At 39.1% G+C, this 26,122-nt stretch overlaps 1 protein-coding gene across 1 annotated transcript; it reads left to right on the forward strand.

The window, feature by feature from the left end:
- Positions 1-1,018: 1,018 nt before the first annotated feature.
- Positions 1,019-22,917, forward strand: LOC311209678 (cytosolic phospholipase A2 epsilon-like; the record flags this gene model as incomplete). The annotated part of the gene is made up of 21 exons (XM_084287177.1): positions 1,019-1,045; positions 1,340-1,423; positions 3,635-3,707; positions 4,672-4,808; positions 5,872-6,003; positions 9,112-9,152; positions 9,573-9,615; positions 10,409-10,472; positions 11,065-11,231; positions 11,387-11,479; positions 11,823-11,860; positions 13,080-13,215; positions 13,833-13,972; positions 15,263-15,485; positions 16,160-16,274; positions 17,271-17,408; positions 17,908-18,015; positions 18,797-18,988; positions 19,474-19,640; positions 20,472-20,652; positions 22,679-22,917. The coding sequence occupies 21 exons, from the start codon at positions 1,019-1,021 to the stop codon at positions 22,915-22,917; spliced, it is 2,538 nt and encodes an 845-aa protein (XP_084143303.1).
- Between the last annotated feature and the right edge of the window lie 3,205 nt (positions 22,918-26,122).

Genomic DNA, 26,122 nt, shown 5'->3' on the forward strand with positions numbered 1-26,122 from the left:
TGATTTAGGAAACTTGGGAATGTCAAAAAAACAAAAGCAAACAAACATTTATTTCAATTGCAGTTTGTTATTATTTAATAATAGTAATTTAGTGATTTTAAAAATGCTTAATGCAGTAGGTGGCTTCTGTCATATTTTAGTGATAGTGCTAGGTACTCTTGTTACTATGAATTAAGTGCTGTAATAAAATAATGTCAAACTATTCTAGTATGAAAAGGAAATCAGACGACAATTTAAACAATGTTTAAATATTTTGAAAAAATGCCACATAGTTATTTGTTCAATCTTATATGTCTTTCTAACGTAAGTTAATTGAAAGTATTATGTTCACTAAAAAATACATTTCAATGGCAAAAGTTCCATCTGGTTCTGCTCACCCAATAACATTCCTTACATTACGGAAGTAAGAGGAGAAAAAGCTCTAAACTGTTTTCTTTATTTGCCACTGCATACAAGAATCAAGTGAGAATTCATTTTGTAGCTGTGATTTGTAGAGATATTAGCAAAACCCTTGCCGTGACAAGGCTGGCCAAGGTAGAGGTGGGGTGCTGCTGTTCAGAAGTTCAGATTGATTCACTTGATGCTGCCAAAGCACAGGTATGGGTTTTAGGATTAGAGAACTTCTCAACAGATGACAGTAGATGCAATATTCTCTTAGGTCTTCTCTAGTTTGTGAGGGTTGCAACTAGACCAGCATATCTTTCTGTGTGTGGTTATCAAACCTTACAGAGATGAAGAGCTATTTTATTTTGGTATTAGCCAAAGGCGAAGTGTTTGGCCTGTGTCTTCCTTTCCCCTAAATCACTGCAGCGGTAAAAGAAATCTTTATGTGGCAAAGAACAAGTACATAATTTGTGCTTTTGAAATCAGTGGGAGGTGGAGCTATGAGTCAGTCTATACAGCTCTTCTTCCCTGCCTCAGCTGTCTGGAGAATAGTGTGTTCCAGGAACCACCTGCCAGCTGTGAGGCATACAGACTGGACCATTATAGCTTTGCATTTTATGAAGTAGAGGTGCTAATGGGTTCATCAGCCTATTCACCTTTGGTAAGAGAAAATCAGCAGTGGGGTGGGAGGTTCTGTTTGGCTATTTTAGTTGAGGTTGATGAAAAGCAAGTCTTTGGTTTATTTTGGTCCTTAAATGTCAAATAAGTTTGTAGTTGGCAGATTTATTAGAGTAACTAAATAGATATCACTGGTCAGATGGAGATATGTCATCTTGAGGAGGAGAAAAGACAAACCCCTGTGCTATTGCCCTGGTGAATCTTAGTAGAAACTGAAAACCAGGAATTGTTGACTGGTGGGTTTCCTCACTGCCCCCTCTTGTTTCCTCATCCCCAGGATCAATTCATCCGAGTAAATCCACACAGGAAAATTGGAATCAAGAAGAAGATTCATGGAAGACCATGCAGTGCTGAAGACAAGGTACTGTACAGAGGACAACCTCTAGGCTGCAGGGTATGAACAATGGCTGTAATATGTGGAGTCTTTCATCAGAAGCTACTGTCTGTCCTTGTACTTGACTGTTACTATGAGAGGTGTTATTTTTTAACAGTTAGTTAAGAGAATAGTTATTTCTTCTGTGACTGTGCTCTCTAGAGTGGAAAATATTTACTATGACTTGAGGGTTGGGAAGGTGAGGAAGATGATGAACTCGTGGTTTAGATGCTGGGCAAGGAACCGGGAGAGCTAGATTTTAGTCTTGACTTCTCTGTGACACCACAATGTGACGTTAATCATACTTCATAACACCTAAGGCTTTCTTCAGATCATTCTTCTTTTGCTCTATGGAGATGGATTGGCAGATAAAATGCATTATTCAGTGACTGCTGTGAAAATAATTCTGACCCCTAGCTTTTATGAAATTGAACTAATAAAAGGTGTTGAAAGGAACTTGAACATGGTGCATGCTGAGTATGTAACAATTTATTCCCCTTTCTGAGTAATGGCTAGTTTAAGTGATAGCTATAAAATAAAAATGGGAAACAACATTCCTGAGGGGGAGATGGGGATTTTCCTGCATCTGCTTCTTCGCTGTATTCAATGTAAAATTATGAAACTACCTGCTTGCTAGATCTGGGAGAGCAGTGAACTCGCTACCAGCTAGTACTACAGAATAAGAATTGCTTTTGTTTGTAGTTTTTGTCCTTCAGCTGGTTCATGAGTAAGCTTTCTCTAAACTTCTCATTATGTACACTACTAAAACTGAGGATTGAAAAATTAATCCTCTGTATCTAGGATGAAAATTTGAGCTTTCAGAAATACTGATCACCAACTCCTGTCATTTTCTCCACATCCACTTTAGAAACATGGCTGCCAAAAATTCTGTTGAGGTTGATGGATTTCTTCAAAACGTGCTAGTTTTGGTCAAATCATACTTTGTGATACAAAACTATGGGGCTGAGAATTTTCTGATGGGCTATAAATAGCATTTAGGAAATTGACTTACTTTTTAGATGGCTAATCTATACCTGTCAAGAGACTGGTATATCAAAATGAGAGGTATACAAGGAGGTCCTAAGGAAGCAATTTCTCAGAAGTCATGATGCTTTGAAGATTTAATTGCTCCTTTCATTTTAATTGAGCTACTGCTTCTGTATGCGGAGTTTTATTTCTGATGTTCTTCAGGATTGTCTTGTTTTTCCTGTAACCAAGTATAATGTTGTATGCAGCTGTGATGGGGAGTGGGAGGGAGAAGACTAAAAATGGATAGGGCTGTGCAGCCTTCAAGCCATTGCCCTGTAGAGCCCTGTGCTGTTGGATGTCAATATGTTGTTATACATCAGTGCACTGACACATTAGAGCTGCTTTACAGGGAGCTGGACCTTCATGTGAAATGGAAGAATGCTTACCCAAGCCTCTGATTTCAGCCTCGTTCCTCCTGATGTAACTGGAAGAGTTCTAGAATCCCATACTGGGTTGTTCATTTCTAGAACCATTCTCTACCTCATTTATTTGTTTATGTGTTTTTAAGGGTTGTGTATTTTGTTATAATAGCTGTAGTTACGTATCATGCAGCCAGATTGGCTGATAGCAGTGATATTTTGACTGGGGCATTATAAAAAGGAATGTATCTGTACTGCTCTGTAGTAATGTTATGTGGCACATGGGCTGGAGTCCCTACCCGAGGAAGGAGGGCATCCAGTGGCACCTGGGTGAACACATCGGAAAATGCTGTGTTGTAATCTGTTGTGCTTAGTCAGCCTGAAAGCAGAGAAGCAAACTCTATAGTTTAGAAGTAGCTGGACTATATAGGAGCGATTACATAATGTCTTCTTTGTGAAAACTATCTTGTGATATTTCTTACTACTTTGCATTAAAATTAAACTTTAAAACCTGAACCTTCAAAAAGCAAAGCTAAAACAAATAAAACAAGCAAACAAGAAAGAAAAAACATAAGGTGAGTAAACAAAGCAAGAATCTAATTTTATATCATGTCTAGTCACAAGAAAGAAGTTATGCTCAGAATTTTTTTGCAAATACTTAAGAAGAAAACATATTCACTGCATTAATATATGAGAATGGCCTATGATTACTTATTTTCTAGGTGTCTTCTTTGCAATGTTATAGGAGAGGTTCATTTAATTGTCTGATTGCTTTTCTAATAATTAAGGTATTTTTCTAATTTTTTTGCAGCCAGAAATACCTCACTTGTGTTGGCTTACTGTAAAAATTATATGTATGCGAAATCTCCGCAAAGCAGACCTGTGTAAGTATCACTGATGGCACGTGTATCTGTTATCATGGGAGTCACTACTGGTGAACTTCAATGCTCTTGTACACCTGTTTGGATTAAAACAGTGTTTGTTTGTTTTTTTTTGACTGAAGAAGTTATATCTGTTTTCATCATCATTTACACTCAAAATCATTTAGAAAGCAGAAAAAGCCTGCTGAAATTCAAGGAACATTTGGACAGCGCTCTCAAACACGTGGTCTGATTTTTGGGTGGTCCTGTGTGGAGCCAGGAGTTGGACTCGGTGATCCTTGTGGGTTCCTTCCAGCTCAGGGTGTTCTATGAAAAGAACAAATTATATGTTAAGAAAGAAGTAATCCTTCCCTTCACTGGCCGCTATGTGATATTTCCTATTCCCTGACTCTTCAATGCCCCTTTGCCTACAAGTTGCCCATTTTCCTTCGGAAAGGGGGACCTTCATGGAAATATAAGAAAAATCAGTAGCTGTATTTGGTACCATTGTGTTTGTCTCTTCATTGCTATTTGGTTGTGGATATCTTGTCCGTTATAATTAGCAACATGTCAAAAAGACCCCAGAACAATATTATTCATTTTTTGAAGAGCAAAGTTCCAAGGTACAAAATCATACATGCATTTGATTGGAACTTGGCAAGCATTTGAAAGCTGTTATTAAAAAAAAATAAAAAAAAGGCAAGTCAGAAGATCCAGCACATTTTGTATTGTTAAAACTGAATATTTTTGTTTGTTACCAAATAGTATTGGTAGTTTAAAATATACTTTTGTTTGAAATTGACATAAATTTATACACAGTTAAATTGCTATAAACACAGAATATTTACCTTTGGGTCTAATGAAGTATTTATGACTACTCAGAGGATATTTTTCTTCACCTGATTGAGTAAAAGATGATAAAAAATAGTACTGCTGTAGTAATTATACATTTTTTATTCTTTCTTTTTTTTTTTTTTTGTTAACACAGTGAGCCAAACCGATTGCTACGTGAAGCTGTGGCTGCCCACAGCTTCATGCCAGGAAGCCCGGACAAGAACTGTATCCAACTGCAGGAACCCTGTCTGGAACGAAACTTTCCACTTCATGATACAAAGTGAGGTGAAGGTAAGATCCTACTTCTAAGTAAGCATACAAACCTTGATGTGGACTCTGCTGCCCTGACTGGACTTTCCAATCCTTCAGGGACTGGACCCCAAGAATTGAATAGGAGGTCTTATAAACTTTTTAAAGGTTTAGTGATATTTTCTTATGAGCAATCCTGAAGGCATTTTCACTCTCTGTTACTGTGAGCTTGTAATACCTGCTTCACATGTGCACACACAGTGAAGCCATTGTGAATTATAAGAGGTACCATGCCTTAATAAAGTTTTAAAACTATTTTTTAATACCAACTATTCCATCACTAAACTGCCACATTTTCAGAAGCCTAATAGGCTGCAAGAAATCAAACCTTACATGTGACAGATAGATTTATAATAGATTCATGCCTTTCCAGTGCTTCAAATAAGTGTAAGCTTGTAAGTGTTTTAGATCATTTGGGATAAAGTTGAGAGCTTTTTTCTTCCCATCCCAGAGCACTTTTTTAAAAAATAAAATTAATGTTTGTAAGGTTAGCAGAAATAGATTATCAGGCAGAGTGTGAGTAGCAAAATCTAGACAGGGAATCAGTGACATATGGCTTAATAGTGCGGTGTCTCTTCAGGCTGCTATGAGTAACCTGAGCCCAGAGGAAATACAAGGAAAATCAATGTAATTTAAATCTTGGTAAAAGACTTTAAGCTGATGTGCTTTACCTTCCATTTGTAAAGGGCTAAGTTTGCCCTCTATTATTACTTTCAGCTGATATGCTGACATTTTTAAAGATAGAAATATTGACTTCAAAAAGGTGTTGATGAGCACTGTGTAGTCTCTACTTTTTCCAGCACCATCATGCATATCACTTCTGCTACCTTTATTTTAAGCTCTTGTTCATTGGCAAATCTGATGATTTATCTTTCTAGGGTTGCTCCCTGAGTTTGCAGTCCGAGCTTCAGGAGCTGTGTAGCTGAGTGAAGCCTTTCTGCAGCCAGCTGGGCTCTGTACCATTGCAGAAACATTTCATGCTTTCCCTCTGGGATCTCTAGTCCCCAAGTAGGGCGTTTATGTCCTTCTTTGCCTCTCTCCTCAGAACATCCTGGAGCTGACAGTCTGTGATGAAGATACTTTGACACCAGATGATCAGCTTTTGACTGTTCGCTTTGATGTAGCTAAAATCCAACCTGGAAAAAAGGTTCAACTGAATTTTGTCTTGAATCCAGAGGTGAGAAATGAAAAGATGAATTAAACTGGGTGGGCAGACAAAATAATAATCTTGGACAGAATCTTCTAACATATTAAACCTTGCAGTTACTTAATACAATGTTTAATGTTAGCACAGGAAAACTATATTAAAAGGACCTTATTAAAGTACAAAGCTAAATGCCTAAGGTTTAGGAGAAGTCAGAAACAGTCTCCCTTCTGCTGTGATTACAATTTGATGCAAAATGGCTTTCCAGTTCTGATTTTTTTTATTTTGACATTTGAAAATGTTACTGTTCTGTATTAGAAAAGATGGCCATTTATAAAATGCCTTTTTATTTTTTTTTTTAGGCATGTCAACAGGGAAAAATGAGGAAACTGATAGCTAGAGATCTTGCTGTTGTTGTGTTGTAGGAGATTGGCAGAACAGGGATGGGGACAAAATTCCCACTTGCCCCCCTTTCTGGGAAGCTGCCTCTTTGGCCAGTAGCTTGTTGGGAGAACCTCCTCTCAGCTTCTTCAGAAACTGTCCTGTCCTTTCAGGCATTATGCTTGATAAATGTCTATATATTCTAATGAAAATATTTTTCCCCTCCTTCTGGTAAAAGACAGCATTTTATTGAAAAATTCTCAGAAAGTGTATTTACAATATTTTTAGATGTAATATTTTATTACATATTTAGATGTAATCATGTAGTATTTTTACATGATTACATATTTCTTTTCAGGCAGCTGAGCCTATTTTCAGCAGAGAATGGATAAGGCTTGATGAGTCACAACCTCCTCAGTGTTTTATTCTTTTCTTGTAGGTCAGTGTGTGCCCTGGGAGTTTTATTATTTTCTTGTAGGTCAGTGTGTGCCCTGGGAGTTTTCTGTGCTGCATATATTTCAAAGAAAATTGGTTATAGTAAACAGAGGATTAAGAGTTTGTTATGCAGTGTTGGGTGGGTGAAGTAGCTGAAAGGACAGGTAGAGAAATCACACCCATCTGTTGAGAGGGCAAAATATGTACTCAGGTTACTTTCTGCAAAATAAAACACCTTTTCTGCTTGAAGGCTGTGTTGTAACCGAACTTGGGAGCTTTTTCATGTTTCTGACAAGGGGTTGAGTTCACAGCTCCCAGGAATTGTGCATGCACTGTTTTGTTTTAAACCACTGTGCCAAGCTGTCTGGAAAAGGCTCTTGCCTTTATTATATTATCATTGCTTTGGAGGACATGTATTTAGTCTTCTAGAAAGCCAGTCCTTACTAAGCATTTCAGTATACCCACTTCAGCATGCTAAGGCCTTCCTTACATAAGCCTGATGTGACTGAGATCATTTGAATGTGTGATTCAAGATGCGAGTTTGCTCTGAAGTGTGTATGGATCTGGCTTAACTCATTGGCTCAGCAAAATGGAAGCTGGGGAGATAGGGCACAGTGAGCTGTGTCTTGGGAATGTGTTGGTCAAGCTGTCCTTATTCAGACCATAACTTCTACCTGGGTGCCCATGAGACATCACAGATTGTGGTCTGAACATTGATTTTTAGAGCACTTAAGGTTAATTTTTAAAAAATGATTTTAGTATTGAAACATGCTGGGCGACCATAATAATAGTACTGCCACCTCTGCCCATAATGATTTTTCATCTACCAAGCTATCTTAAAAGGAGGGCTGAGGAGAGCGGATGGGTTATGTCAGAACAAAAGGACTGCTTCCTGCTGTGCCTCTTGCTCACTGTGTAGTCTAACAAGTCTTGCCATTTCTTTGCTCCAGGTTTCTCACCCACAAAAATGTGAATGGGAATTGATAGAAATACAATTTGTGTGTATGTATATATGTGTATATACAGCAGAATAAGAAGGATGGGAGCGTAAGACAGGCACAATTGGATATATAATATAAGCGAAGTTCTTCTGAACTTTTTTTCTGCTATACTTTGGATGAGGTAGGAACAGACCATCAGCTTGTATAGTATAGACTGGTCACAGTCTGACGCTTGATGAAGTCTATCTTGTATCTGTGTAAGATGACTGCTTCCTAAAATCCATCTTTCAGCCTTCTGTTACAAACTGTTGGAACTGACTTAATTCTCATGAAATGGACACTTTGTGCAAAATGAGTAAGCAGAACAACCTCTGCTAGGTTATGTGTCACAGCTCTAAATCACCTGAAATTTCTGACTTACTGACACAAAGTAGTAACTACAAAAATACTTTTTGCCTTTACTGTAGTGGTGGTTTTATGCTGGCAGTATATTATCAGACTTGGAATGGTTTTCACAGTCTCTTCACAAAGTTAAAATATGCTGTATAGCCAGACTGAAAGGATGTTAGGCAGTAAATATTAGCTCTTCTGAATATGAATTATTTATCTATTTATTTATTTTTACCACGTGGAGCTTGTCAGACAGATTTGTATCTTTCACTAATTGGTGTTTTCCTCTCTGTGGGTGATGTAGAAGATATCTCTGATGCATGTTTTTTTTTGCATGGTATTTCCTGCGTTGTCTGTGTCCCATACACAGGAATGACTGATTCAGCAAATGGCTGCAGTTAAGGAATACAGTTATTCAGTCCCTCCCATATGTTGATGTGTTAATTTTTCTTTTCTTACTTTTCACTGCTGTCATACGCTTTCCTCTTCTTTCAACTTGATTTGGCCCTCATGAACTTGTCTCCCTTCACAGCTTCAGTTTTCCCATCCTCTCTTCTTCCCTTAATAGTAATGGTTTTCATTTTCCAAGCTGGTATCTTCCCACACTTCAGTTTTTAAGTTTTATCACCATACTCTGCAAATTCTTCTGTTTTAACCCAGGTACACTGACCACCTGGGTCCATTTATTTTAAGTATTTTCTTCTAAATCATTCACCTCACTTTGTCTGCATTTTGTGTCTTCCACTAATAAATGAACAACATGTTCCATGATACTTGCCTGGGTGAATAGCTAGTTCGCAAACATTAGAGAGGCAGAGAGATATGAAGCAAAAGGGTGTCCAGTGAAGGCTCCATCCAGGTACACTATGACACCAAGGTTGTGGGAATAGCAAAACCTTGCAGGAGAGGTTTATACAAACTCATTAGTTCTCCATCAAAAGAAAAAAGCTTATTCATTGATTTACCTTAAAAGAAAAATGCATTTTATTTTCAGAATCAGGAAGAACTAGAAGTGGAATTTCTATTGGATTACATGTGAGTAACGTCTAAAAGTTAAAGAAATTGTTATTAGAAGACTTGACATTTTGGAGTGATAACGTAGCATCAGGGAACTGGCTCCATGTACCTATAATCAAACATCCCAACTTGTCCTCTTCCCAATAGTTCCCTTTGTATCCTGAATCTGGTGAAATCCCTCCTTGGGTGATAGTCACAGTTACCATTTATAGCTGGGGTATGTGTGTTTATTTTGTAACTCAGCCTTGGGAGAGATGATGCTGATCAGGGGAAGTAAGAAAGAGGAGAAGTACCTAAGAGCTGTGGGACTGTGACTTGGCACTTGGCATCTAGAAAAACTGTGCTCTGTCGTTAAAACATTAAGGCAACTGTTTGCATTAGAAAGGTTATCCCACATATACGCACTACTAAATAAGCCTTTTCATTTTCTTTTTTCAGTCCTGGTGTATCAGAAAAAATAATTACTAATGGCGTACTAGTGGTAAGCTTTTTTATTTTATTTTATTTTATTTTATTTTATTTTATTTTATTTTATTTTATTTTATTTTTTTTTATGCTTAAGTTCTTATTGTAGAGCAGAACTGAAGGATGTAGTTGGAAGAACTATGCCTCTAGGCATAGCCTTTATTATTTTTCAGGTAAAGATTATAAAGCTTTATCATGCTTGTAGTGCATTATGTGTTGGGAGAGGCATGGATCACTCAACGATTGAAGGGCTCACTGATGAAATGGCTGTAAACAGAACAAGGAAACCAGAGGAGCAAGTGAATCCAGTGTAATTGCAGAGTTTATCACTGGATGCCAATCTTGGATCCAAAGGCTCTTTTCACACCATGCCCAAAGTGCTGTAAGATGTCTTTGTGCAGCTACTTCCTCCTATGCAGCACTCTTGGGAATTTTCAGCTTCAACCCACAGGTCCTAAAGTACAGGCCCAACCGTTCAGCTGTTCTGCAGAGTTAGTAGGTATCCTTTAGCTCACTCTTCTGTAGACAAGAGTTAAAACTCATCTAGATGGGATGAAAAATTCCTTATCGTAGCAGTTGGGGACTTAATGATATTTCAATGTAATGAGATATATCCTCAGCCATCCCAGTTCCATTGACCACAGAACTGCTTTCATGATTCATAAAAACTGAGAATCAACCAGTGTGACTTCTAATGTTCACAGGACACCATGGCCAAGCCTGCTGTCTCCTTCACAGGACCCCTAGATCCTCAGTGAGGATTCTGAACTGTCTCTGTGATCGGTGATTTTATTGTTTATCTCTTCCAGTCTCGAGAAGTTTCCTGTGTGGAAGTACAAGTGGATGACAAAAAAATCAAGAGCCCTTACACAAGTGAGGTTATTGATTTAAATGGTTTGTCACTGCTTTTTGTGCTATGGAAGATGCAGATGAATCTGGAGTGTATTTGATTTATTTCAGCCTCCTCTGTTTGTATACTGAGCTGCTTGGGGATTGAGTGTTTCCCGAATTACCCACTTAGTAGGAAGAGCCATCTGTAGATGTCATGGCTGTGTAGCTTAAGGGAAACTGTGGAGGTGGCTGAGGAAAAACTCAGAGACATTCCTGCAATGTGATGGAATGGAAATATTGCTGATGAGGACAGAATAAAGAAGAGGGGAGACATAACCATCAAGAGTTGAAAAGACTATGATGGAAGCTCAGGGGATGTGAACACAACCAGTGGCATCCACTGGTCTGGCACAACCTCTCTTTTGCATGGCAAGGGAGAAGCTGAAATGCTGTATGTCCTTTTGGTGCTTATTCAGTCTGGTCCTTGTTCATGCTGATTGAGTAGGATGAACATTATGGGCCAAATTAGTGTTGACTGCAATAAGGCTGAAACTTTATTTGGATTTCTTTCATTTATTGATTTTCAGGGCCAGATGCAGTTAACATTTCTCTGTCCTCTACTTTTTGTTCTTAGGAAGAGATTTCACCTTCACAATGAAAGGATCCTATGAAGAAACCCAGGATATTTCCACAGGTCCTTGCTGCAGCAAACGAGACAGTCATACCCCCACCTTCCATTATGTCAAGCACAGTCAACCCCAACTGGATATGGTCTTGCCAAAGGGGCGTTTTTACTGTGGTGTATGTTTTTGTTTATTGACAGTGATTACAGCTAAACTAACTTTTGAGAGAGGCATGATGAGTTAGCTTTTTTCCTGGTAGATTTGTACCTATGAGTTGTAAATCCTTTTCCTTTTATAACACTTTATTTTTTATTTTTTCCCATTTTAATTTAGCATGGCTCAAATAGGAAGGAAAAGGATGTAAATATTCCCCTTACTATGCCTCTGAATTCTCTGGACTTGGGAGAGAAAGTGACAATAGCGAGAGTAAGTAAACTTTGACAGTGTATGGAATTATTTCAGCAAAGGGTAAGCTATATCTATGTGATACCTAGTCCATTATTAATTTTCTTACTAAAAAAAAAAGTGACAGCTGTGAATATGCTCAGCTTTGCATACAGTTGGATATACAACTGCTATTCAAGGAAAAAGTAACATTACTTCAAATGCATTTTAAAAGCAGGATGTTTGTGTGCTGAAGGCCTGAGAAACAGATCAAAGATTTATCACTAGACTACATATCTGAATAACTGCTGAAACTGTAAACATGTGCCTTTACAAACTTTCAATACTGTTTCAAATTTATGGTGTTTTCGTTCTTGATTCACAGGGTGAATCTTATGAGGTGTCTGTGAAGGAAGGCCATGGGTAAATCTTACTTCTTTTGAATTACTTTGGCCATCTCCTATCCTTTCATATTATGTTTTTTAGCTTAAGGGAAGGTACAGCTTAAAATAGCTTATCATTTTGAAAACAGGAAAAAAACTAATTGATTAATGGAGGTTAAGATATGGGGAAGGGTTAATAAATCCGTGGTTTTGAATTGGTTGGTAAGAGTATAGCATACTCTTACCATATAGATGGTGTGTAATCATGGGATATGATGAGTCACAATGTTTTTCCTAATGTTCATACTTTGTAATGTTGATGCTTACAAATACCTCCGTTTTGTAACCTTTATAATACGTACATACATATAACACGTTTCTGACACTTTTCTAACATCATTATGCATTTACCAATCCTCTGCAGGATGTTTTTCAGTGAAACAAGTGGCCAGTGAGTAAATTCATTTATAGTCTGCCTTGCAGTGGCTTTCTGAAGGGCAACATTACCCCCTACTGATTAGTTCACTACATTGCAAGCAGACATATAAATCGGAAATTTTGCTGAATATTAATTATAACTCACAAAAAGGACAAAATAAACTCTTAGGGGGAAAATATGCTCAAAAAAAAAAAAAAAACCCAAACAATATCCCCCCCCCAAAAAAAAAACAAAAAACAAACAAACAAAAAAAACAAAAACAGTAGCCATATGAAAATAAAAGTTATTGAATTATTGATGAACATGAGGTTCATAATCATGTACAGTTACAAAGGGAAACATTTAGGAGACATTGTCTATCTCCAGTATTTACAATCCAAATTAGCAGCAGAGATGAGACTAACACTGTATTAGGGTCAGGTTAATGTTTAATTTTTCCTTAGGTGTGTTAAGTTTCAGTAATTGCTAGGTCCACCCTGCTCTTTAGGAAACGTGTAGGAAAATAGCACAAAGAGGTATCCAGATTTGGTGGCTTAGTGTGAAACAGATGGAATTTGGTTATGTTTCTTGATCTTCATCAGTAGGGAACTTGATTCATTTCGTTTACTCATGATTGCATAAATTCTCCATAGTAAGGCAGAAATACAGGGCCTATGATATCTTGCACTCATTGGTATATATGGATCTTCATGTGCATAGAAATAGCTTTTATTTGAACTGGCTTACTCTTGATGCTGATTTTTTGCTTGATGTCTTGAGAAATAGCTTTAGAAATGTCTTACAGGTAACGTGTCTTCTTTGTTTTGGTCTTGTGCCCTAGCTACAAGAATTTAGATTTACGCTTGGGGTTTGATCTATGTGCAGAGGAAAAGGATTTCATCTGTAAAAGGAAGAAAATAGTTGCTGCTGCTCTGAAAAACATTCTTGAGCTTGATGAAGACCTGAATGAGGATGAGGTATGTGGGACAGTATCCTGGGGACTGGTATTCTGTCTCCTCTTTGAATGCAGTAGATATGTATGTACTTGTACGCCTATGCATTACAACTCCTCCACATTTTTTTTTTTTTAGTCATACTAAGGTGTATAAACCAGATTCTCATTTGCACTAAGACTATATCCAAGAATTTTTAGCACAGAAGGTGAAAGGATGTCAAGATGTTAGTTATACCTCCTTTTTTCTTTGCCATTCTCAACCCTCCCTTAGATGTAGGTTAGAGCAGCCTGCCCGCAGGACAAATGAATGGTGTCTGCTCAGTATCCACAAGGGGCTGCAGTGAGAAGCACACTTGATGCTCTGGCCTATACTCAGAACTAGAAAGCTTAATCGTAAGCTTAGGTAGCCATCCTTACAGCTCATGACTTACCGAAACATCACTGATCAGGATGATGCTTTCAGCATATGCAAAGTACCACCAACAATTACACAATTCAGACATACACCTAAACACTGTCATGAATAAGCTGAATTGAGTCTAAACCTGATGAAATCAGGATATTGCTGTTACCTTTTCTGCATATGCATCACTTCTCTATTTCATCTGTTAACGAATGACTCTGCCTTTGTATGCTGAGCAGGTGCCAGTGGTGGCAGTTGTGACTACTGCAGGGGGAGTGCGGTCCATGACATCGATGTTTGGCAGCCTTCTGGCTCTCCAGGAATTGGGTGTTTTGGACTGTGCTTCATATGTCAGTGGTTTATCTGCCACAACATGGTAAGGAGAGTTTGTATTTGATGTTGGTGTTAGCAGAACATTAATCCAGTGAAGAACATTGCTTAGTGTCTGGAACAGAGAATGGGGTGTAATGCACATATTTTTTTAATGAAAAATCTGTATGACAAAGCTTATATGTTAGATGCTTATCCATTTTTCATTTTCCAGATTTACCTGGCAGAAAAGATTTCTATATTAAAATGGAGTGGCAGAGATATTTCAGTGTTTCCCTTCATGTGAAAAGAAGTTGTTCATGGCTAACAACAAGGGGCTCAATGGGGCCTGGTAGCCCCAAAAGCTGGCGTTTTATTAGTACTGTAAGAATTTGCTTCCTGCAGGAGGACTTCTGATTGCTAGTGCAGACTAATCAGATCTTAATCAAGAATCAGAGAAGATGCTGTAGATGTGCAAGAAAAGCCATGAAGCAGGAATTCCAGGAAATTGAATCTCCACAAGAACTCAGACCTGACCCAAGTGTGCTTGAGAGCAATCAGGAAGTGAGAGTAGGGAATGACTGTTTTCCCATTCCTTGTGCATCTCTCGGGTTGCCTACGTTGTGTGTAACACATCACAGAAATCCTTTTGTTATGTATTTATCTAGTTCAACTTCTATGCAGCTCTGAAAGGGAGAAATTAAAAGAAAAACCCTGGGGAATGCAGAGTGCAGTACATATGAAGTTGAATGCCTTGCATTGCAAACAGGTGTCTAGGGCTTTAAAACATTTTGTGTCTGGAAGGCTACTGTAAAGAGAGAGATGAGACGGAACTGGCAGGGCAGCAGTCAGGATGAGAGAGGATGACTGAAATCTCCCCATACTCTGGGAATGGAACTGAAGAGTTTGGCTCACTGGCACACTGATATATGCCAGGAGTCCCGGTTGAACAGCTTGCTTCATTGAAGGATGGGCTTGTATTTGACCAAGACAATGTTTGCTGCTAAACTGCTTAACATTTCACACAGCTTCTGGAACAGCTGAGGGAACTGGCCTCAGACAGAAGCTGCAGCATGAACCTGGATGGTCAAAGGATAATTCTAGAAAAAGCTTGTGCTAATTCTTGGGTGATCTTTTATTACTCCTTTGATTCTGAGAAGAAAGAAGCTAATATGATTTTGAATACTTCCCTGCAGCAAAATATCATTGTATAGTCTAAATTCTGTTTGAGCTTTTGAAGGTAATAGTTGGAGGGTAAGAACCTCATATAACCTGAAACAAAATGCATATGCGTAATAAAAGCCTGTGAATTTTCATGTTCAATGTTGAAACACAGTATTCTTTTTATCATGAAAAGGACCATGGCAAAGTTGTACGAAGATGCAAATTGGTCACAGAAAGATCTCAGAGGGCCAGTTGATGGTATCCGGAAGCATGTGATGAAGAGCAAGCTGCACTGTTTCTCCCTGGATCATCTGAAATACTATGAAAAGGAGCTTTGTGAGAGAAAGCAAGAGGGGCACAAGCTGTCTTTCACAGATTTATGGGGACTCTTCATTGACTCCATGATACATGATGAGGTATTATATATCCATCCCTTTTTCCAGAGGACCTCTAACTTTTCATGGCTAAAATGCTGGAATCAGTTATACCCTGATGTGAAAGGCTCTTAAAACTCCTGAGGGCACTTTCTTTGTCTTTTTAGAAGAAAAATAACATGATAAACCTACAATGTTAGCATCTGGGGGAAATGTCTGAGCACGTAAAAAATCAGGGTGCTCATGAAATTGACTTTCCTCTTTTAATTTCAGATCAACGACCGTTCTAGTAACACACAGAGGAGGGGTAGTGAAGTTCAGAAACAGGAATATATACTCATTCCAGAAAACAATACGGTGGTATTCAGATGGCCCTTGGTGGACTTTGCTCTGAAGCACCTCCAACATAGCTAAATAGCTTTATCTTTTCTTCAATCAAGTCACATGCTAGTGACCAAAGAAACACTCTTGCTACATTTCCCCTCCATCCCAATTCCAAAACAAAACCCCAGAAGTGTAAGCGACAACACTTTGGCAAGGTTTTAAAGTGTCCCAGACAGAAGAACGTGATCACAATTAAGTGGTCAAACAACTGAAGTATATAGAGCAATATCTGCTGAGGTTTAGTTGTTTCGTTGACAGTCTATGCTTAGATACAATATTAAGTCCATGTAGCATGCTCATCTGTTTCAATGACTTCTGCTCTTTATATACAGGAAAACACCTGTAAACTCTCTGATCAGCAGTTGGCAGTGAATCAGGGACAGAATCCACTGCCCATATACCTGTCCCTTAACGTCAAGGATAACTTTAGCACTCTGGATTTTAAAGGTAATGATTATTATACACATTTGTATAGATATAACAAGCTTCTTTTTAAGTTTGAGTGAATGCCAAAAGCTTTTACTGCAAGTCCAAGCTAATAATTTTTTGAAATAATTCCTTTCTTTTTTGTGTTTTCACATCTGGGTTCTGACCTGCATGAAAAACATACATCCTAATAATATGGTAGGGAGATCACAGTGCATAGACACTACTACCCTGCAAGGGGTGGAGAGGCCTTTTGCTGGCAGCCTTGAGAGCAACCACTGATCTTCCTCTCTCTTCCCTGCCTACTCCTCACAGTCCCTTTTACGTGGTGGTTTACTGCGAAGGCAGCAGTAGTTCAAGAGAGTTGTGAAAAGCAGAGGGAAGAAGGCAAGGAAGGGAGGAGAAAAGAAGTGGGAGTGGGAGCAGGAGCCTCTTAGCAGCCAGAGAGATCTAAGGATTTGTGCCAACAGTGGTGGCGCCAACCACTGACTATTTCCATGGCATTTTCTGGCTGAAATGAACTGGAACTGTACCCAGTCATCTGCTTCCAGACAAAATTTGCAGTCCCATTGTGTCCAGCTAAGATTCGGGTGGGTTTTGGTCAGTACAGCTGAGCTTTCCTGAACTTCAACAAGGCAGTGGCTATCAGGCTAAGAATGAATGGTAGCTGGTGCTGTTACTGACTTGAAAGAATTAAAAATGCCACATCTAATGGACATCCTTAGCAATCGATAGACTTCCAGCCCCATTTTTTTCTTCCTTGTACAGAAACGGACCTGAACCCTTATCAGAATGTTTTTTTTCAATGTGTTAGTGGAGGAGGTGAATTAGATTGGTGAACCCACAAGCTTCACATGCAACACATTGAGGAACACCTGTTTGTTTCAAAATATGGTTGCTTGAACAGGCAGTCACCAATGCTGAAGCTACAGGCCTTATTCTTTAGCTTTTGATTCTTTGATGAGCTGTTCCTTTTGCCTTTGTTCACATAAGTCCTTCTTGATGCCTTATTTGCAGAATGGGTGGAGTTCACGCCTTATGAGGTGGGTTTCCTGAAATATGGGGCCTTTGTTCGTTCAGAGGATTTTGGCAGTGAGTTCTTCATGGGCTACCGGATGAAGAAAATCCCAGAATCCCGGATCTGCTTCTTGGAAGGTGATTTACCATCTCAGAAAAATGTCAAGTTTACAAACACATAGTTGGCTGCAGAGAATTGGCATTTAGTAACTACTGGTCTGCAACTAGCAACGCTAGTACCAGATCATGTATCTCATGCAATTTAAACTTTAAGCGAACCAGCCAAAAGTGTCAGAAGAAGAAGCAAACTGCTAAGATGAATGCAATGAATTTGCTGGATTTTTTAGGTTGGAGCATACAAGAACATGTTAGAGCAAAAGAGAAATGAGCTTTTGAAGTATTCAAAATCGCAGTCTGACTCTTATGAGCAACTTGAATTTTTAAAATGGTCTAATCATAATCCAAACATTATATGGAATGGCATGGCATTTGATATTCATACTGGAAATCATACTATTTCATAAGTAAAACAGTGCTCTTTTAAACAACCACAGGGACTGAATCCAACTAGGTCTCCATAGCTGTGCTCTAAAAATTCAAAAGTAATTTTAAGTATGACTTTTTTTAAACTTTCAAGGCACATGGAGTAATATATTTTCCCAGAGTTTTATGGATGCTGTCTACCTCTCCGGTCATTCAGAAGACTTCTGGCACAGATGGACCCGAGACACTGAGCATGAAATTGGTTAGTTATTTGGATTATTTTTTGCCTGCATCTGCATCATCTTCCCACCTCTCTGAAATGTGAAGCCTGATATCCTGGAGGGTTCAGGCTTTGTGCCCTATTTTATTGGGGCCACCAAGTCTCTGGGAGACAAGAAAAAGTAGGAAAGAAACAGTTGTGCTGGAAAAGAGGAAAAGCATTGGTCTGCTCTCTGTGCAGCATCCCTGGGTAGTTCTGTTAGTCATGAGAAGGTTACTACAAGTCCTTTTGGAAGGGCAGGCAGGGAGCAGCAAGGTGACACTGAAACTCACCTCTGCCCAGAACAGTCTGCATGATGGTGCATGCACCCCATCAGACACCCCATCAGCAGGGCCATAGTTGTGGCTGTCTATCCCCTTCACTAAAGTTGACACAGGTGGTATGTTCTGCTTTGTGGGTACAATCTCCATGCTAATTTCTCCGTATTCCAGAGGCTTGAGCTCACCTTTTCCTGTGTGCTTGATAAGCTCTGGCAATCTGCTGAACACAGAATTATTATTATTTTTGTTTGTTTTGTTTATTTTCTCCAAGTCGCATGTTGCTGCAATAACCCTATTCTGTTCATTCGCTGTTGATGATTTGAGCTTGTTCTGTTTAGGGAATTTACTGAGCTCAGCTAGTTAATTAGCAGTTCTTTTCATTGTCATTTGCTAAGGTACTCAGACAAACTCTTGATATTAAACAATCATCAATTCAGACTAATTCTTCATTATTATTAGAGACACTAATGCAGACATGGATCCTCTTCTTGTTCTTTCTGCAGAGGAACACCCAGCTCTTCCCAAGAGGTCTCATGAGCAAACAACTTCCTTATCCGTTCCCAAAGGTTGCCTTTCCAATACTCTTCGAGAAATGATGACAGGACGGCCAGTGGTTTCAAACTATCATAATTTCATCAAAGGCTTGCAGCTGCATGACAAGTATTTAGAGAATGAAAGCTTTTGCATGTGGAAAGGTAAGGGCACCTGTTTTTAGATGCAGCTTTGAGGGTGACTGGAGTGCTCTTAGTTGGTGTGGACAAATATTTGATAAGGTTTAGTGTAAAGGCAGATTCTGATTAATACTGTTATAACCAGTTAATTGCATAGCCTGGAAGCTCTCTGTAGAATTAGTTTGCTGAGCCACAGGTGGTTTACTTCTGATCTTATTTCTGTCTTGGAGAAGTCATAGCAGGATTATTTCAGCTCTGTTCCTTCTAGGAAAAGCCATGAAAGAATCATTTATAACTTTCACTGAAAAGTCTAATGTATTATTTTGGATGACTCTGAGTCTCAAAACTGCTCACTTTCATTGATCTGAAGGCTGAGATATGGATTCTGAAATGATGTCAAATACCAATATAAATGTAATCTGTCTTTCCTTTCTTTGTTACACTGTTTTGGAAAGAAATCCACTTGCTCTTTCTGTAATGAATTGCTAGTATAAGTTTTTGGCTTTCAGACACAGTGCTTGATTCTTCTCCCAACCAACTGAATGAAATGGGTGACTACCTCAAGCTGGTAGATACAGCTTTCTTCATCAATACCAGCTGCCCACCCATTTTGAGGCCAGAGAGGAAAGTGGATGTCATTTTGCATTTAAATTACAGCGGAGGATCACAGACTCTGGTGATGTTTTGAAATGGTGGTTCTTTATCTGTATGACTCCAGCTAAATTTATCAGAAATATAAATATGTTATTTATTTTTCAGAAAATGTTCAGGTTTTGATTAATTTAAATGATTGTATCAGTGATGTTAGTCAACACTATGACCAAAATGACACAATCATTTTTGGGCCTATTTTCAGTAGCTTTTTGGGGCACACAGAAAGAGATGCACAGATAACCTATTCTGTGCATCTGTGCAGCTTTGTCATTTTGGTACTAAGTGTCTCAATACTTAGTTAACTAACTTTTAAAACGTAATTGGTTAATACTTAATTTTGCTACTTTTTGAATGAAAATTTGGAGTTTCTTTTTTTCTTTCACTTGGTGTTTGCATAAGTTTGTCAGGCTTATGTTTTGCTGTCTGAAGAAAAGTGGGGTGTATGATGAAAATTAATGTAATTTATTTGTAGGAGGGCATGACAACATTGATTGTTAAATACACTGAATGCAAACACTCAAGAACCTGTGTTCTGTGAGACACCATGTGTAATCAAAATTTCCTGATCTGAATCAGCTACTGCACACACTAAATCAAAAAAAAAAAAAAGTCCTTAATTTCATATAAATTTCAGAGAACAGTAATTTTACTTTAAACATGTACTTTGTTAGGAAATCAACCACATTTATATCACCCAAATGCATTAAACTCAAGAATATGCTTATTCCATTGTGTAATTGCCCTTATTTGTAAACAGACAATCTATGATTTAGAAGACAAAAATTTTAGTTATGGGCTATGCATGATTTACTTCAACCTCTGTGTGTTGCACTTCTCCTCTTTGTCAATCCAGCCACTGGACCTCTTCTCAGAATACTGTTTGGAGCAAGGGATCCCCTTCCCCTCCACAGAGCTGAGCCAGGAGGACAGAGAACACCTGAAGGAGTGCTATGTGTTTAAGGACAGCTTAGAGGCACCGATCTTGGTCTATTTTCCACTTGTGTGTGATACCTTCCAGAAATACAAGGCACCAAGTAAGTTAACAGCATTAATCTTTTTTTTTTTTTTTTGAGGTTGTTCCATCCAAATTATCCATTGAATTAATTTCTTTCTAAAATAAGACTGGAAAGATTCTTGGTTGGCTAAGTCACCATAGTCACAGAGTTGTTGTGATAGATATAACGTTGGCCAGCTAATCAGGGATCGAACAGAAGGGTTTCAAAACTAGAAGCATGAAGAGCTGTAGCTTGAGGCAAAACTCACTGTCTGTCACCTGGATCTGGGACTGTTTGCCTTCTTTTGATAGCTCAAGACAGGAGGCAACTAATAAGTGACATCCACTGACCACAGGATCACAGAATGGTTTGTGTTGGAAGGAACTTTAAAGATCACTTATTTCTAACCTCTTGCCATGGTCAGGGACACCTCCCACCAGACCAGGTTGCTCAAAGCCCCATCCAGCCTGGCCTGGAACACCTCCAGGGATGGGGCATCCACACCACCCACATAGTAAAGAATTTCCTCCTTATATTTAATCTAAACCTGCCTTTGTTCAGTTTAAAGCCATTCCCTCTAGCCCTACCACTACACTCATGACAAAGAGTCCCTCCCTAACTTTTCTCTGGGCCCCCTTTTGGCATTGGAAGGCTGCAGTGAGGTCTCTCCAGAGTTTTTTCTTTTCCAGGCTGAACAACCCCAACTCCCTCAACATGTCTTCACAGGAGAGGTGCTCTAGCTCTCTGTGTCCTTCTGGACTCATTCTAACACTCCCATGCCCTTATTGTGCTGGGGGACCCAGAGCTGAATGCAGTGATCCAGATGGGGTCTCATGAGAACAGAACAAAGGGGGGAGAATCACAGAATCACAGAATTTCTAGGTTGGAAGAGACCTCAAGATCATTGAGTCCAACCTCTGACCTAACACTAACAAGTCCTCCACTAAACCATATTGCTAAGCTCAACATCTAAATGTCTTTTAAAGACCTCCAGGGATGGTGACTCCACCACTTCCCTGGGCAGCCCATTCCAATGCCTAATAACCCTCTCAGTAAAGTTCTTCCTAATATCCAACCTAAATCACCTTCCTCAGCCAGCTGGCCATTCTTGTTTTAATGCAACCCAAGATGTGGTTGGCTTTCTGGGCTGCAAGTGCACCTTGCTGGCTTCTGTTGAGCTTCTTGTCAACCAACAGCAGTTACCACTACCACTTAACTGTCTTTTATAAAAGAGATGATAACAGTTTACACTGTTAATGTGATTAGATCCTCTTATTACTTAGTTTACATGGGGAAAAAAATTAGATTAGAAAGTGTGGAAAACATAATGGAATAAAGGTTTTGCCAGGGTATTGAGCTGGTGTGATATCTGTCATTTTTGAAAAGCTGTCCGATTATATTCTTTAATTCCACAATAGAATAAATAGTGATTTATTTGTTTCACTAGAAAAATTACTTGTCAAATTCAGTTTGTTTGCTGATTCTTTTGCATGCATCAACTCTAACTTCATTTCCAATTTAGTATGGGCCAGGAAACCTTCCTCAAAAATATAATAAAAATAAATAAATAATATACTGCATTATTGGAAGACCTCTTGTAGTTCATCTTCTCTCCTGTTCGCATCTATTTAGAATACTGTAAATCTCAGCAACCTGAGAGGGAGAATTCCCAATCCAGGGGCAGTTTAGAGTAATTTTCTACCAGTTGGTAGTTAAGGAGCTGTCATCTGCACATACCCAATGGAAGAGTTAAAAAGACAAAATTCCAAATATGAAAAAATGAAATATTCCCATGGAAAACTGTAATTTTGAGAGGAAAGTGTTTTGCATAATGAAGTTGTTCTGCCAATCAATTCTGGATCAGCTGCAATTGTGTCCAATCAATGAAGTGCTGGATTTCGTTAGTACAGCAGAAGCAGTGTTTATGTGGCAATTAAATCTTTAACCATTTTCTTGAGAGAATTCAGTTTACTGGGGTTATCAGTATGTGTTTTAAACCATTGCATGGAAGGAGTTTCCCATTACAGTAGCCTTGCTGTGTTCAACTTTGCTATGTTTCCTTTAGATGTGGAGCGCAGTCCTGAGGAGATGGAACAGGGAAGAGTAGATGTGTCTAACTCTGTTGCTCCCTATGGCACTGGTTTGCTTACATATACTGAAGAGAATTTCAACAAGCTGTTGAACCTTTGCCACTACAACATCCTGAATAATAAACATTTAATTCTTCAAGCTTTGCAAGCTGCAGTGGAACGAAAGAAGCAATTTAGAAACTGCTCACAACCTCAGTCATCTAAACAGTCTTAAAAGTATATTTTGACAAATCTCATTAGAAGGAGAAATACAGACATCTTGTTAGTGGGCTAGTAAGTATCCAGGGAATGTGAATCCATACAGAATAAAAGTGCATGTTAGCTTGTTTAAAAAAAAAAAAAAAAGGAAAATCATTCATTTTATTTAGTATTGTGTGTCAGGATTAATGCTGGTTCTGATGTTAAAGTTGTAGGCAAATCATGATTAGTTTGTGAAACTATCCACTGTTCTAGTGAAAGGGAAGGCACTAATCAACCTTAAGTGTTCCACGTGGATATACAGAAATATAATGATGAGGTTTCTACCTCACAGAGGTCTATTCCAAATTTAGTTGCAACTCTTGGTGGTATGTTATCTTTGACCCAGAGACCAAAGCAAAGATCAAGCAAAGCTTTCCTTTGCTCTTAGACATCTGCTTGTGACAGAAGTAAACCAGATACCGAAACCTGCTTGCATCTGGAAAAGGAGGACTTATAACTGAAGAATGGAACTGCATGTGTTGTCCTCTATTTTCTCAGTAGCCATCTTTCAGGCAGAAGTGTAATCTTCAGTGAATTTACATGTCTGGCTGTCATTGTATTGAGTCTAAATTTTTGATGGACTATGATAGAGTGATCAACATGTGACAAGTAGCCTAATTTTTCTGCCAACTGTATGATAAAAATCATCTGATTGCATCAAATTTTTGCTGAACTTTTGTCTGGACTATTTATTGCCTGCTAAGTTGATTTTGAAGCTGAAGATGACAGTTAAGGTTTTGACTCTTAGACTTACTGGGTTTGGAAAAACAGTTAAACAGCCTAGCCTTTGGACGTAATCATAGCTTCATTTATTAATCTTCTCTAAGCTCACATATGTCCGTGATGGCAACAAAACTTGTGATACCAATGTCCTTGACTTCTGCATTATTGTGATGGTCAAGGTGTAACTGCTGCTACATTTTTATTCTACCAACATCCAAAATGCATGGGGGAGTGTTCACAAGATTTTCATGTGTACGTTAGATAAAGGTCTGTTTAAGTAGATATATTTATTGGTCGTTCTGAGATCTTATTTTCTCTTGTGCATAGCAATACACATACTATGTAATAGCTACCATTCAAATACTAAATAACCACGCATAATCTTATTAAAAATGAGTCTTACAGATGCAATCATTGAAGTATGTAATTTTACTACGTTCTACAAACTTAGTTCATCTAGCGGCTTTACCTGGGAAAAAGTTCTTCTTGCTTCTGATATCAAGAAACCAAATACTGAGGGGACAAAAGCAAGCATGAGCTTTACTAATGACCTTTGAGGAAGGAAAAAGAAAAACTGCCACTTCAACAGAACAGTGGAAGAAGAAAAGTTGAAGGAAATTCTTGAGAGCCCAGATGAGGGTTGATAACAACAGTTTTACGAATAAAAATTACCAGTACTTGCAAATACCAAAGTATTTATTCAGTAATAGGGAGTGCAGTGTTTTGCCAATGCTGTATTCCCTATCTATGTTTTCAGTTATTTTTTTCTATACCCCTTTGCAGTCATTCATTGCTCTGATATGAGTATAAAAAAAAATAAAAAGCGCACCCATATGCCAGCAGTATGGTATGCTGGCACTGCCCTGGGAGAATGGCACCTTGTGTATGCAACTTGTGCAATGGTCAGAAGGTAGTCATCTCTCGGAGATCTTTTTTTCACAGAATCACAGAATTTCTAGGTTGATGGTGAGCACAGATTGCCAATGGGACCACTCAGGGAACTGTTGACAATTGCATTCCCCTGACCAACCCCACACTGAGACTATATGATGTAGGAATAGAAGGTATTTTGAGCAAGTTTGCTGATGACACCAAACTTGGAGGAGTTGTGGACTCGAATGAGGGTGTAAAGGCCTTGCAGAGGGATCTGGATAGGTTGGAGAGCTGGGCGATCACCAACCGCATGAAGTTCAATAAGAGCAAGTGCCGGGTCCTGCACCTGGGACGGGGAAACCCTGGCTGCACGTACAGACTGGGCGATGAGACGCTGGAGAGCAGCCTAGAAGAGAGGGATCTGGGGGTCGTGGTAGACAGCAAGTTGAATATGAGCCAGCAGTGTGCCCTGGCAGCCAGGAGGGCCAACCGTGTCCTGGGGTGCATCAAGCACGGCATCGCTAGTAGGTCAAGGGAGGTGATTGTCCCGCTCTACTCTGCGCTGGTGCGGCCTCACCTCGAGTACTGTGTGCAGTTCTGGGCACCACAGTATAAAAAGGACATGAAACTGTTGGAAAGTGTCCAGAGGAGGGCTATGAAGATGGTGAAAGGCCTTGAGGGGAAGACGTACGAAGAACGGCTGAGGTCACTGGGCCTGTTCAGCCTGGAGAAGAGGAGGCTTAGGGGAGACCTCATCACAGTCTACAACTTCCTCGTAAGGGGGTGTCGAGAGGCAGGAGACCTTTTCTCCATTAACACCAGTGACAGGACCTGCGGGAACGGGGTTAAGCTGAGGCAGGGGAAATTTAGGCTTGACATCAGGAGGGGGTTCTTCACAGAGAGGGTGGTTGCACACTGGAACAGGCTCCCCAGGGAAGTGGTCACTGCACCGAGCCTGTCTGAATTTAAGAAGAGATTGGACTGTGCACTTAATCACATGGTCTGAACTTTTGGGCAGACCTGTGCGGTGTCAAGAGTTGGACTTGATGATCCTTAAGGGTCCCTTCCAACTCAGGATATTCTATGATTCTATGATTCTATAGTCACCCTGGAAATAAAGAACGGTAAATACCAAAATCTGGTTAAATTTGGAATTGAGAATCTGTTCCAACAAGATCCAAAAGAAACCCCTATGGGATTTTTGGACCGACTCTGAAATGCAGTGGAAAACAAAACAAAGCAAACAAAAAACTGGAGAAAAGAGGGGCTAAGTTAGAACAAGGAAAATGGACGCTGCCAGACAGGCGAGAGATATTGCCAAAAGCTTATGCAAAGCAAATATTGGGACGTTTGCATGCACAAACACATTGGGGTACAAAGGCGTTAAGTGATCATTTACTTAAACAATTTGGTTGCATTGGGATTTTTGAAATAGCAAAGCAAATTGTACAAAGTTGCTTAACTTGTCAGAAGATAAATAAGAAAGTGTTTCGACAAGCAGCCACGGGAAGGAGAAAAAACAGCTTATAGGCCTTTTGAGAAAGTACAAGTTGATTTAACTGAATTGCCTAAGGTAGGGAGGA

This window comes from Netta rufina, assembly GCF_964035555.1.
Source record: "Netta rufina genome assembly, chromosome: 5".
Classification (NCBI taxonomy): domain Eukaryota; kingdom Metazoa; phylum Chordata; class Aves; order Anseriformes; family Anatidae; genus Netta; species Netta rufina.